The following is a 12,286-nucleotide window of genomic DNA, read 5'->3' as shown; positions in this document are numbered from 1 at the left end:
CACGCACACATGCACGCAGACGCACGGACACACGTACATGCACACAGACACATACACACATGCGTGCCACGTACACAGACGCACATACAAGACATGCAGACGTGCAGATGCATATATGCACATGCACAGAGACATGTACACAGACACATGCATGCCACGTACACACAGACACGTGCACACGCAGACACGCACACAGACGCACACATGCATACCAGGTACACATCCACACACCCAGACGCGCACATGCACAGACATGTACATGCACATGCACACACATGCATGCCACTTGCACATGCATACAGACGCACACGCACTACACGTGCACATGCAGAGATGCACATGTGCACACACATGCTACACAGACACAGGCAGACACATGCACACCACATACACATGCACATACACACAGACACACATGCACACAGACACGTGCACACAGACACGCACACAGATGGACATGCACATAGAAACGCACGCAGGCACATGCACACAGACATGTACATGCACAGACATGCACACACATATGTGCAGACATTGCAAACATGCACCCACAGACATACATGCACACACATGCACACAGACACACCCCACCTCTTGGGCCCAAAGCCACCGCTTCCCTAACCCACGTGCCTGTTAAGAACAACCTAGACCAGGCCCTGCCCTTGTGTGTGGACATCCCGGTGGGTGACAGCGCAGGCCAGACATAAGATGACAGCCAGGTCGTATGCAAAGCGTGCCGGACAGGGTTGAGCTGCGGGAGGTCGCGGGAAGGTGCAGTCGCTCTTCCTCCCTGGAGGGCTGATTCTTCTCTTCTGCACTTTTGGATTTTTTTCTGTTTGTGCTTTGGGAGAGGGTGACAGAACCTCAGGCTTAGGGAGGGAGAGCCCAGGCTGTTGAGCGGTTTCTGAGTTTCCCGTGAGCCTGGGTAATTTGCTTCAATCAGCCAACATTTATGAAGCATCTGCTGGTGCCAGGCCTGTTCTAGGCGCCGGGGACAGGCCTTGCTGGAACCTGAAGGAGCTGTAGGAAAGGGCGTTCCAGGCAGAGGGAACAGTCAGTGCAGAGGCCCTGAGGCCAGCTCAGCTTGAAAGATCACCGTGCCCCTGTGGGAGCCGTGGGGCTTGGTCCCTAAACAGCAGGAGTTCAAGGCCAGGTCGGGGCAGTTTGCGATTTGGTCTCAGGAGTCCAGAGGTGGCTGGCTAGGCCTCGTAGATCCCCATGGCTGTAGCAGTGGGGGCAGGGGGCTGACAGGCAGGGACCTGGCCAGGCCGGGTGACTCAGCACCACCCCCTGCCCCCCGCCCGCCCTGGGGTTCCCCCAGCCACGCCCACCGAGGCTGAAGAAAGAGGCCATTGTCCCAGCTTCCCAGCCGCACCCCGTGGGGACAGGAACTGGGACTGACCCCTCCCCAGCACCCCGGCCCCCTCCCCAGCAGACCAGGAGAGGAGGGTGCGGCCTGGACTCCGGCGCCCAGGAGTGCCAGGCAGGGGGCAAAGGGCACTTTGGGAGGCAGGCAGTGTAGCTGGTGGCTTACCCCTCCTTGGTGAGGTTGGGGTACTGGAGGTCTTGGGGGGCGCCTCTTCCTCCAGGCAGGGTTCACTGTGGGTTCGTCTCTGAGCTCAGGAAGAGCAGCTTGGTGGGGTGCAGAGAACCGGGGTCTGCAGAGGGGACCGGGCTGAGCGAAGGTGGTGGCCTCCGTCCTGCCTCCCTGGCCACAGGCCACAGGCCACAGACCTGGTTTCATTCTGACTTGGGCACTGCTGGCTATCCCACCCGACCTAGAGCTGATCCCCTCAGTCAGGGAAACTGAGGCTTAGAGAGGGACAATTGTTGAGGCCTCTTCCTCCCACCCCAATTTAGACCCACCTGCTTCCTCTTTTCCCCCACCCCGTGCCTGGATCCCCCCTCCCCAAGGCACCAGCACCCCAACCCTCCAAAAGCCTGGGAGCCCGAGGCCCCTCTGAGTCACAGCAGGGCGTTGAGTAAGTGGGGCCTGTGGTGGCCGGGGCTATAATTACCCAGGCTGGGGCTCGGGGTGATGAAACTAGGGATACCTCCGCCCCCACCCCACCTCTGTGTGGCCCTCTAGCCTGCTGTGCAGCCCCAGGCAAGTCCCTTCCTCTCTCTGGGCCTCCCAGGCTCATCTGGGGAGTCTCTGCACAGTTCTAGAAAAACCTATGGCTGCCGTCCCCTCTGTGACCCCGGCCCTGGGCCAGATCTAGGCAGGGCAGCCTGGAGACCTCTCCGTGGGCTCTGCAGAAGGTGATCAGTAAACCAGAGGCCTGGAGGTTGGTAACAGACCTGGTTAGGCCAGGGTTCTGTTAGCAAGTTACCATGTGCTGTTGGCTTCAGTGGGGCAGCAAGGCTAGAGATAAGGTAGGGATCTGGTTGCAAAGGGCCAGGCCTTGACCCTCAGGGCAACAGAGCCAAGGAGGGGTTAAAGTTAGGGACACCAGCTCTGTAGCTGGTCCCAGAGGGAAGGATTTAGGGCTGGAGGAACCCAGAGGGGAGCCAGGTCTTTGGGAATTAGGAAAGATAGAGGGGCATTCAAGGTAGGGCTTTGAGGGATGAATAGGAGTTTGCCAGTCCCCACACTAAAGAAGTCCTCAGTCTGTTGAGTGTGACAAGGAAGAAATCCAAAGTAACTCAGATGTGGAGCGCAATAGGCAGCAGCAAGGAACAGGTCAGATTCTAGCCAGGGCTCTTAAGACCCAGGGCTCCCTCCTGCCCTCTGGATCCCAGGAAGGAGTACACTTTATTATTATGGATTGGCATCATGCAATGGGAATAGGCAAGACACCTACTTTTTTTTTTTTTTTTTTTTTTGAGGTGAGTCTTGCTCTGTCGCACAGGCTGGAGTGCAGTGGCGCGATCTCAGCTCACTGCAACCTCCACCTCCCAGGTTCAAGCGATTCTCCTGCCTCATCCTCCCAAGTAGCTGGGATTAGAGGCGCCCACCACCACCATGCCCGGCTAATTTTTTTGTGTGTTTTTAGTAGAGACGGGGGTTTCACCATGTTGGCCAGGCTGGTCTCAAACTCCTGACCTCAGATGATCTGCCTGCCTCAGCCTCCCAAAGTGCTGGGGTTACAGGCCTGAGACACCACGCCCAGCCAGCAAGCCACCTACATATTTTAACATTTTCTGACAACCCCGTTCAAAAAAAAGTCAAAGGGAGTTGGTGAAAGTGACTTGAAACATTTTACCTAACCCAGTAGATGCATTTCCATGTGTGGTCAATATGCAGGATCCTCAGTGAGCAATTTTACATCACCTTTTGCATATCAAGTCTTCAAAAGCTGGGGTGCCTTTTGCACTTTCAGCACACATCAGTTCAGAGTGGCCACATTCCAAGGGTTCAGGAGCGACCTAGGCCACAGGCACCCCAGGGCTGATATGGTGACTGCCTTTGTAGGCTAAAGGCGCCAGGCTGAGCTGGGTCCACACTGCCCCCGTGGGGCGAGATGGGTAGGGAGGGGCCCTCGAGTCACACCCAACCCCTGCTATCTCAGGGCTCATGGTCCAATCAGGAAGACAGAGGAGAAATAAGGAAATCAATAGAAGCAAGAGAGACTAGCCAGGCGTGGGGGCTCACGCCTGTAATCCCAGCACTTTGAGAAGCCATGGCAAGCGGATCACTTGAGGTCAGGAGTTCAAGACCAACCCAGCCAACATAGTGAAAATCCTGTCTCTATTAAAAATACAAAAATCAGCCAGGTGTGGTGGTGCACGCCTGTGATCCCAGCATTTTGGGAGGCCAAGGCAGGTGGATCACCTGAGGTCAGAAGTTCGAGACCAGCCCGGCCAACATGGTGAAACCCCATCTCTACTACAAATACAAAAATGAGCCAGGTGTGGTGGCAGGGGCCTGTAATCCCGGCTAGGCAAGAGAATTGCTTGAACCCGAGAGACGGAGGTTGCAGTGAGCCGAGATCACGCCACTGCGCTCCAGCCTGGAAGATAGAGCGAGACTCAATCTCAAAAAAAAAAAAAACAACAAAAAAACAAGAGTCAGATGATGATGGCAGGAGGATAGAGACAGGGCTGGGGAAGGAGGCCAAATTTGAGCCCAAATTTGACTGTGAAGATCCAGGAGGATAAAAGAAAGTGCCCCGGACAGTGGGAACAGCACCTGCAAAGGCTCCCGGTAGCTTACGCTTTGCATGTCAGGGTGGAGCCCAGATAGATAGGGGAGTGACACTGAAGTGAGGGGAGAGTGGGCGGTCCTGGGTGCCATGGGGTGGGGACTCGGTTACTAGGGTGACCAACTGCCCCACTTTGTCCCAGACAGAGGGGTTTCCCAGGATGCAGGACTTTCAGTGCTAAAACCAGAACAGTTGGTCACCCTATCTGTCACCAAACACCTCGGCCACCGCCAGCCTCAAGAGGGCAGGGATAATCGCCTGTCTTGTTCCCTGCGGTATTTTCAGCACCTGGAACAGGGCCTGGCCCTCAGCAGGCACTCGGCAAAGGTCTGTGGCATGAATGAAGGCACCAGGCACTGGCTGGCCTCGTCCTACCTCAGGGGTAGGGGCAGGATGGAGTGGCAGAAGCCCACTGTCTCCTTCTGTGGTAGGGAAGGGGGTTCAGGACGGGCACGGTGGCTCACACCTGTAATCCCAGAGCTTTGGGAGGCCGAGGCGAGAGGATCGCTTGAGCCCAGGAGTTTGAGATTAGCCTGGGCAACATAGCTCGACCCGCATCTCTCAAACTTACATATATATATGATGGCTTGAGCCCAGGAGTTCGAGGCTTCAGGGAACCGTGATCACGCCACTGCCTTCCAGCCTGGGGGACAAAGCCAGACCCTGTCTCTCTTTTTTTTTTGGAGACAGTCTCGTTCTGTCACCGAGGCTGGAAGGCAGTGGCATGATCTTGGCTCACTGCAACCTCCACCTCCCAAGTAGCTGGGATTATAGGCCTGCGCCACCACGCCTGGCAAAATTTTTTTTGAGACGGAGTTTTGCTCTTACTGCTGCAACCTCCACCTCCCAGGTTCAAGTGATCCTCCTGCCTCAGCCTTCCTAATAGCTGGGATTACAGGTGCCTGGCACCATGCCCGGCTAATTTTTTTTTTTTTTTTTTTTTTTTTTTTTTAGTGGAGACGGGGTTTCACCATGTTGATCAGGCTGGTCTCAAACTCCTGGCCTCAAGTGATCCGTCTTCCTCAGCCTCCCAAAGTGCTGGGATTACAGGCGTGAGCCACCATGCCTGGCCTAGACCCTGTCTCTTAAAAAGTTAAAAAAGGAAAGGAAACGGGGTTCAGAGAGGCTTAGCATTTTCCCAAGGCGGCACAGCACGCGGGGTCCGAGCCCCTCTTCAGATGTTCAGAATGCGAAGTCGCCCCCATTCGTTCCGTTTTTCGAGGGACCGTCCCCATCGGGGCGCCGAAACCTCCGGTGCACGGTCCGTGTTCTGCCAGGGCGGTCCGGGGCCTGCCGCGCGTCCGTGTGGGTCCCTGGGCGGGGATCGGGGGTCCCCGGCCCCGCTGACCGTGCCCGCCCCGTGCCCCGTCCACAGGCAGGACAAGCTGAAGGTGCACATGCGGAAGCACACGGGCGAGAAGCCGTACCTGTGCCAGCAGTGCGGCGCCGCCTTTGCCCACAACTACGACCTGAAGAACCACATGCGCGTGCACACGGGCCTGCGCCCCTACCAGTGCGACAGCTGCTGCAAGACCTTCGTCCGCTCCGACCACCTGCACAGACACCTCAAGAAAGACGGCTGCAACGGCGTCCCCTCGCGCCGCGGCCGCAAGCCCCGCGTCCGGGGCGGGGGGCCCGACCCCAGCCCGGGGGCCACCGCGACCCCCGGCGCCCCCGCCCAGCCCGGCTCCCCCGACGCCCGGCGCAACGGCCAGGAGAAGCACTTTAAGGACGAGGACGAGGACGAGGACGTGGCCAGCCCCGACGGCTTGGGCCGGTTGAATGTAGCGGGCGCCGGTGGAGGAGGTGACAGCGGAGGTGGCCCCGGGGCCGCCACCGACGGTAACTTCACAGCCGGACTCGCCTAAAAACCAAAAAGAGAAAACAGAAACCCGAGAGAGAGAGAGAGAGACAGAGAGAGAGAAAAAATCACCCACCACCCCCCCAAAAACACAAAAAAAGAAAATCTATCTATATACAGATATCTATATCTATATATATATATACAGATATATATATATGACGCGTCACAGAATCTAGGGTAGCGCTTTCTCAGATTTCCCTCCTTTCTGACGTTTTTCTCCCTCCACAGGGGCCCCGGCCCTCCCTGGCTCCCCTTCCCCCCCACCACCCCATCGCTGGGTTTCGGGGCTTGGTTTGGGGTTTTTTGTAGGACACAAGGAATCCGAGACCCCGCACAGCCCCCTGGGCACCCGGCATGGGGCCTGGGGCCCGATCCGAGGCCCTGGGCTGGGGTGAGGGTAGACGTGGGGGGGCTGGGGGGGGTTACTGGGGTGGGCTTTTAATTTCCTCCCCTCGCTGGTTTCTATGAGTCTTTCAGACAAGACCTTAAATGATTTCTGTCTGCTCTGAGCGGACGTTAAAATGGGCCCCCGTCCCTGATCCGCACCCTCCTTCCTCAGGGCACTTACTAAGGGAGGGGTCTCCCTCTCCATCTCCCCAATGGCCTCCCTGCCTCCAACCCTGCCTGCCGCCCCCTGCCCGCCCCACATCTCCTGGCCACTGAGACACAAACCTATTTATTTCTAGGCCTGGAGAAAGGAGATCGGACTGGGGTTCCCGGTGGGGCACCAGGATGGCTCCTGGGGGGGCTCCCGCCGCCTTCCTTCACGGCACTTACAACCGGCGGGACCCCTAGGGACCACCCCTCAGGGCGCCCCCCACCCCAGCCCGGTCCACCTAGACCCCCACGTTTGGAGATTCAAAACTTCTGTCTTCGTCCTCTCCCCCGAGCCCCGTCTCCCAAATTTTTAAAGCACTTTTTAGATTTTTTTTTTCTCTTTCCTCCTTAAAAACAAAATTTATATATAGAGAGAGATATATATATATAAATAATATACTTTTCCTCAGAGGAGCAGGCAACAGTGTGGGATAAACAGAGTTATGATCAGAGGAACCCCAGGGTCTGGTGATGGCAGGGACAGGGGGAGAGAGAGAAAATCCACAAATTCCAATGTCACAAAAGCAATAAAACAAACTAGAAAAAAAAAAAAAAAAAAGATTTTACAAAACGAAAGGAAGGAAAAAAAAAGGCAACCAACCACATTAGAAGTCTTGGCACTTTGTAACGGAACGGGTACTACACTTTATCTTAATTCTTAATTTAAAAACATGTTTACAAGTTACAACCAACTTCTATGAAAAGTTGAAAAGACAAAAAAAAAAAAAAAAAAGCGAGCGAGAGAGAGCGAGAGAGAGAGCGAGAGCAGAAGAAATTCCTAAAAGTCGATTTATTTTTGTACAAAATAATAAAAAAAAAAACCCACCACAAACGTAGAATCCACTTCTGTTCCCCAAAAAGCGAGAAGGGGGGTTCAGGAGGAAGCCATCGCAGGGGACCTGGGAGACGCCCCGAGGTGTTTGTGCTTCACCCCCGGACGTCAGCCTTGAAGGCAGGACTGTGGGGTGTTCGTGCTGTTTCCCCCGCTCCCCCTTTCTGTCCCCTTTTTTGGTTCTGACGTGAAGAGGTGTTAGTGCCCGCTAGACCTACAAAGGGCCGTCTGTCCACGGGGTCTCTCCTTCCTCCTCCCTAGCTCAGGGATGGGCCTTCCAGCCGGAGCACCCCGATCCCCAACCAGCACCCCCCAATCCTCCAACACGCCTATCCTCCCACATGGCCACCAAGGAGCTGGACCTTGGATGCGTCTGCCCTGTAGAGGTGGGTGACAGGGGCCCCCCACCTCCAGGGCCTTAGAACCACCGTCCCCCTCCCCACCCCAGGCACCCCTCTTTTTACTCAAAGGCACTGACTGTAATCCAGGGGGGCTGGGACCTGCCTCCCCCCAACCTCTGGCTCCTACAAGGCCCGGTGTTGACCGAGCCACAGGCCACGGACAGGGGCCGGGGTTGGGGAGACGATGTCGCCAGATGCCAGGATGCCCTCACCCCTTTTGCATATGCAATGCCTAGCATGGGACCCTGAAAATAGACGCTCTACTGCACTGAGACTTCTTGTCAATGCCCGACCAAGGGGGGTGTCTCCCTGCCCCCGACCTCCCCATACCCCTTCTCTGTGACACACACATCTTCTCGTCTCTTTTTCTTTCATTTTTAAAGGGAAGCTTTTTAAGAAGGCAATTTTCATGTTGTTTCTCCAGGATGGTTTTGGTTCCCTTCCCACCCCCCCTTAAGCCTGTCAGCCCCCTCCAAATGTCTCAGGATCCCCCCTCTCCCCTGGGGCTGGGTGACAGCACCCCGGCTGCGTTCACACCCCAGTGTCACAGGGCGAGCTGTTCTGGAGAGAAAACCATCTGTCGTGGCTGAGCAGGGAGCTTGAACACCCAGGCCAGGGACACCCCTCCCCAGCTCCCAGAGAGGCCCCTGAGCGGGGATCCCTCTTTCCACGTTCCCCTATCCATGCACCCCCTCGCAATAAAACCAACTCTAAAATCACAGCTGTCGTCCTGGCCAGTGGGGGCGACCGGACTTGGGGGGTCTGGGACTTCCGTAGGAACAAGGGCTGCGGCCCACCGCGACACTTACACAGACCTCGGGGATTGCACTAAACCCTCGTTCCTAGCTCCGCACTCAGCTTCGCCTGTCCTGCCCGCCCACTTTGCCTTAACTGCCCGCCCGTCCTGGGGGCCACAGCCTCTGCATGGGCCCAGAGCCGGGACCCCCCCAGCCCAGCCCCGCCCCGCCCTCCCCAGACTCCGCGCAATCACATACTGTATATAGACGTGAATCGATTTTATTTTTATTCTTTAAATTAAGGTCGTGATAAAGTGTTGCCAAAGATACCTGCTGAATTCTCGCGTTTCAGGAAACAAACAAACAAAAAATAATGAAATATTTGAGGAGGGTCGTGTTGACTCCATAAGAAAGGACACAGCTAAAAGCTTTTTTGTTTGGTTGTTTGGGGTTTTTTTGTGTTTTCTTTTTTTGGGGTGTTTTTTTTTTTTTTTAACTGCCTGGTAAAAAAAAAAAAAAAAAGAAAAAAAAAAACAATGCGAAATTGTTATTTCCATTCTCATGGTGAAGTTGCGTGGACGTGTGTGTGCGTGTGTGCAAGAGAGCGGGAGTGAGGTCCAGGCTGGGGGCGGGGCTTCAGGTGGGGGCGCCCGGGGGGCCGGGGAGGTGGCCGGGCCGGAGCCCCCGTCTGCAGCGGCCCCCAGCCTGCCGGGCCCAGGAGAGAGAGAGAAGCATCTTTGCTACTAGCTGTTGCTGCTACCTGCCTCTGCCCCACGACGCCCCCCTGCCTTTTGAGATTAAGGAAACAAACAAAAAAAAACAAAAAAAAAAGGCAAAAAAGTTTTTAAAAAGGAAAAAAAAAATTATAAACCAGTGAATGTAAAATGCCAGAGCAGGCCCAGCCTGGCACGGGTGTGGGCCTGCGGCCAGCCAGACTCGAGCGGGCGATACCAAAGTCCGCCCCCACGGGGTGGTCCGCTCAGGAGACCCCCCACCATTGTGGTCGTGGAGTCCTGTCACTGTCTTTTTGCTTCCTTCCAAGGGGGGGTCCCCCAGCCTCTTCCAAGGTGTTCCCCTGGAAGTGGGTGGCTGCGGGGAAGGTGGGGGACGGGGTCCTTTGCACAATTCAGTCCCCGGGGCCGTGGCAGGAGCGGTCATATCACAGGCGGTGACACTGAGGCAGGGGCCTCGGGGTGCCCCCTCCCTGGACGGGGACAGTCCAGGCAGCCAGAATGGTTGGAGGCGAGACAGAGAGAATGAAAGGAAAAACAGAAGAAAAAAAAAAATATTAAAAATCAACAAAAAAAAGCAAAAATCCTATTTTTTGAGAAAGAAAGATATTTATATTTGCAGTTTTATTTTAAAAAGTTATTTAAGTTGAAGTAGCCTTCCCGGAGGTGGGGGGGTGGGTGGCTGGCGCAGGACGGGTCAGGGGCCTGGAGGCTGGGGGGTGCCCCAGGAGCTACAACCTCAGAGTTAAGACTAGCTCGCATTAAATACATAGATTTACAATGGGGGGGTGGGGGGACTGGGGCCAGGAGGTGGAGGGGGCTGGGGAGACCCCCATTCCTCGCAGGGGCTGCCTGGAGGCTGTGGACGAGGGTCTGATGCCCAGGTCCCGCCCCCCACCCCACCCCAGGCCCAGAATCGAGGTGCCTTGGACTTTGGAGGGGCCAGGCCTGGTTGAATGGGGGGCGGGGCGGCGCCCTCAGGGTACAAAGCACAGATAGACATTCCAGAGACTGTATTTGAGAGTCTTTATAAAGTGTGGGAGATTTAAAACAAAACAACAACAAAAAAAACTGATAAAAATGCACTTTTTGGGAGTGGGGAGGGAGAAGCTTTAAAAGTAATAAAAAAACACAAAACACAAAAGATGAAAAAACAAAAAAATTCATTTTTCTTGTACATAAAAAAAAAAACCACTAAACGCAGCCTGTTACGACCGCTGCCGCCTCAGTCGCCTCATTTGATGTTCTCTGTGTTTTGTTCGGGGGAGGCTGGGGAGCGGGCAGGGGGGGTGTGGGGGGGGGTCCCCTTTTCCCCTTTTGGCCCTGAAGAGACTGGGTGGGTTGAGCGCCTCGTCCACACCACACCTTCGGGCCCAGGGTGACTGGATCCTGGGTCTCAAGGAGAGAAGCCCCAGGTCCCCGACCCTTCCTGCTCTTCCTGTCCGTCCTCAGAAGCCAGGCCCATCTCTCTGGGGTCCATCTGTTGCATGGCGGGGAGGCCGGGTGTGGACAGTGACCCAGAGCACCGGAGTGGGGGGTGAGTGTCCGAGGAGTGCCCAGGCCCAGAGGCCCCTCTTGCGAGGAAGGTGACCCACAGCCCCTGGCGCGGGCAGGCAGCTGGCACAGGATAAGGCCAGAGGGGCAGCAGGGAGAACCGGCCGGGCGGGTTGTCAGCAGAATCCAGGGCTGGGCCCTGGGCACCGCTGACTCCAGGCTTCCCCGAGGCCCCAGGCGGGGTAGCCTCACCTGGGGGCCACCCAACTCTGCTAGAAGACCCCAGGGTGCTGCCCCATGCCAGGCCCCAGGGCCAGGAGCCAGGATCTGGAGCTGGAAGCCTCAGCTAGCTGCAGCCCTTACCTCTGGGTAGGGTCTTTGAGGGAGAGCCTCCTCCTACCTCCTGTCCTCCAACCAGAATCGGCCCATGTCCAAGGATCTGTCCAGGCCAGTAAGGGTGGGGATGGAGCCAGCCCCAAGGGATGGATGAGGCACTCATGGAAGCAGATGGTACAGTCAGGCACCGGTGGCCGCACTGAGCCGGGCACTGGGTCCACTCAGACCCCCAGCTCCTCCTCTGTGGCTTGAGCTCTTCCTAGTAGCCACAGGAAGTCGACAAAGCCTGGCCCAGCCCTTGCCAGGAAACACCACGGAGGCCACAGCATGAAGCCCGAGGGCCTCCGGGTCCTTGTGTGGACCCCATGGCAAAGCCCCATACCTGTGCGAGGCCACCCGTGAACCTGCTGCAGCCAGGATTTGTGCCCAAGTCCCCAACACGGGCTGGGGCAGGGTGGGGGGTCAGTGGTTCTATAGCCATGTCCTGAGCCCCCTGTGCCCTGGACCCTCAGGGCACACTGAGGCCTCTGCTCAGAGGTCCCACAGCGTCGGGAAGCTGAAGGAGCCGCAGCCTCAGGACCACAAGCCAGGGTTAGGTGCTTCCTTAACCTCTGTGCTTCAGGGATGACCAGGCACAGTGGCTCATGCCTGTAATCCCAGCACTTTGGGAGGCTGAGGAGGGAGGATCGCTGGAGCCCAGGAGTTCGAAACCAGCCAGAAAAACAAGGTGAAACCATGTCTATGCAAAAAATACAAAAATTAGCTGGGTGTGGTGGTGCACACCTGTGGTCCCAGCTACTCTGGAGGCTGAGGCGGAAGTATCGCTTGAGCCCAGGAGGTCGAGGCTGCAGTGAGCTATGACTGCACTGCTGCACTCCAGCCTGGGCGACAGAGTGAGACCCTTTCTCAAAAATAAAAATAAGTGTAATTCACACACCACATAAATTCCCTTCAAAGCCGGGTGTGGCGGCTCATGCCTGTAATCCCAGCATTTTGGGAGGCCAAGGCAGATGGATCACGAGGTCAGGAGATTGAGACCATCCTGGCCAACATGGTGAAACACCATCTCTAGTAAAAATACAAAAATTAGCCAGGCGTGGTGGCACATGCCTGTAGTCTCAGGAAGCTGTGGCAGGAGAATCACTTGAA

At 56.2% G+C, this 12,286-nt stretch overlaps 1 protein-coding gene across 1 annotated transcript in view; it reads left to right on the top strand.

The window, feature by feature from the left end:
- Positions 1–9,382, top strand: part of ZBTB7A (zinc finger and BTB domain containing 7A) — an 11,127-nt gene extending 1,745 nt beyond the window's left edge. Inside the window, exon 3 of the mRNA XM_011967461.1 lies at positions 5,368–9,382. Coding sequence (XP_011822851.1) covers positions 5,368–6,013 — 646 coding nt within the window. The 3' untranslated portion in view covers positions 6,014–9,382. The remainder of the gene's footprint in view (positions 1–5,367) is intronic.
- The last annotated feature ends 2,904 nt before the right edge of the window (positions 9,383–12,286 follow it).

This window comes from Mandrillus leucophaeus, unplaced genomic scaffold, assembly GCF_000951045.1.
Source record: "Mandrillus leucophaeus isolate KB7577 unplaced genomic scaffold, Mleu.le_1.0 Scaffold8, whole genome shotgun sequence".
NCBI classification, from domain to species: domain Eukaryota; kingdom Metazoa; phylum Chordata; class Mammalia; order Primates; family Cercopithecidae; genus Mandrillus; species Mandrillus leucophaeus.
This window is presented reverse-complemented; position numbering and strand designations above follow the sequence as displayed.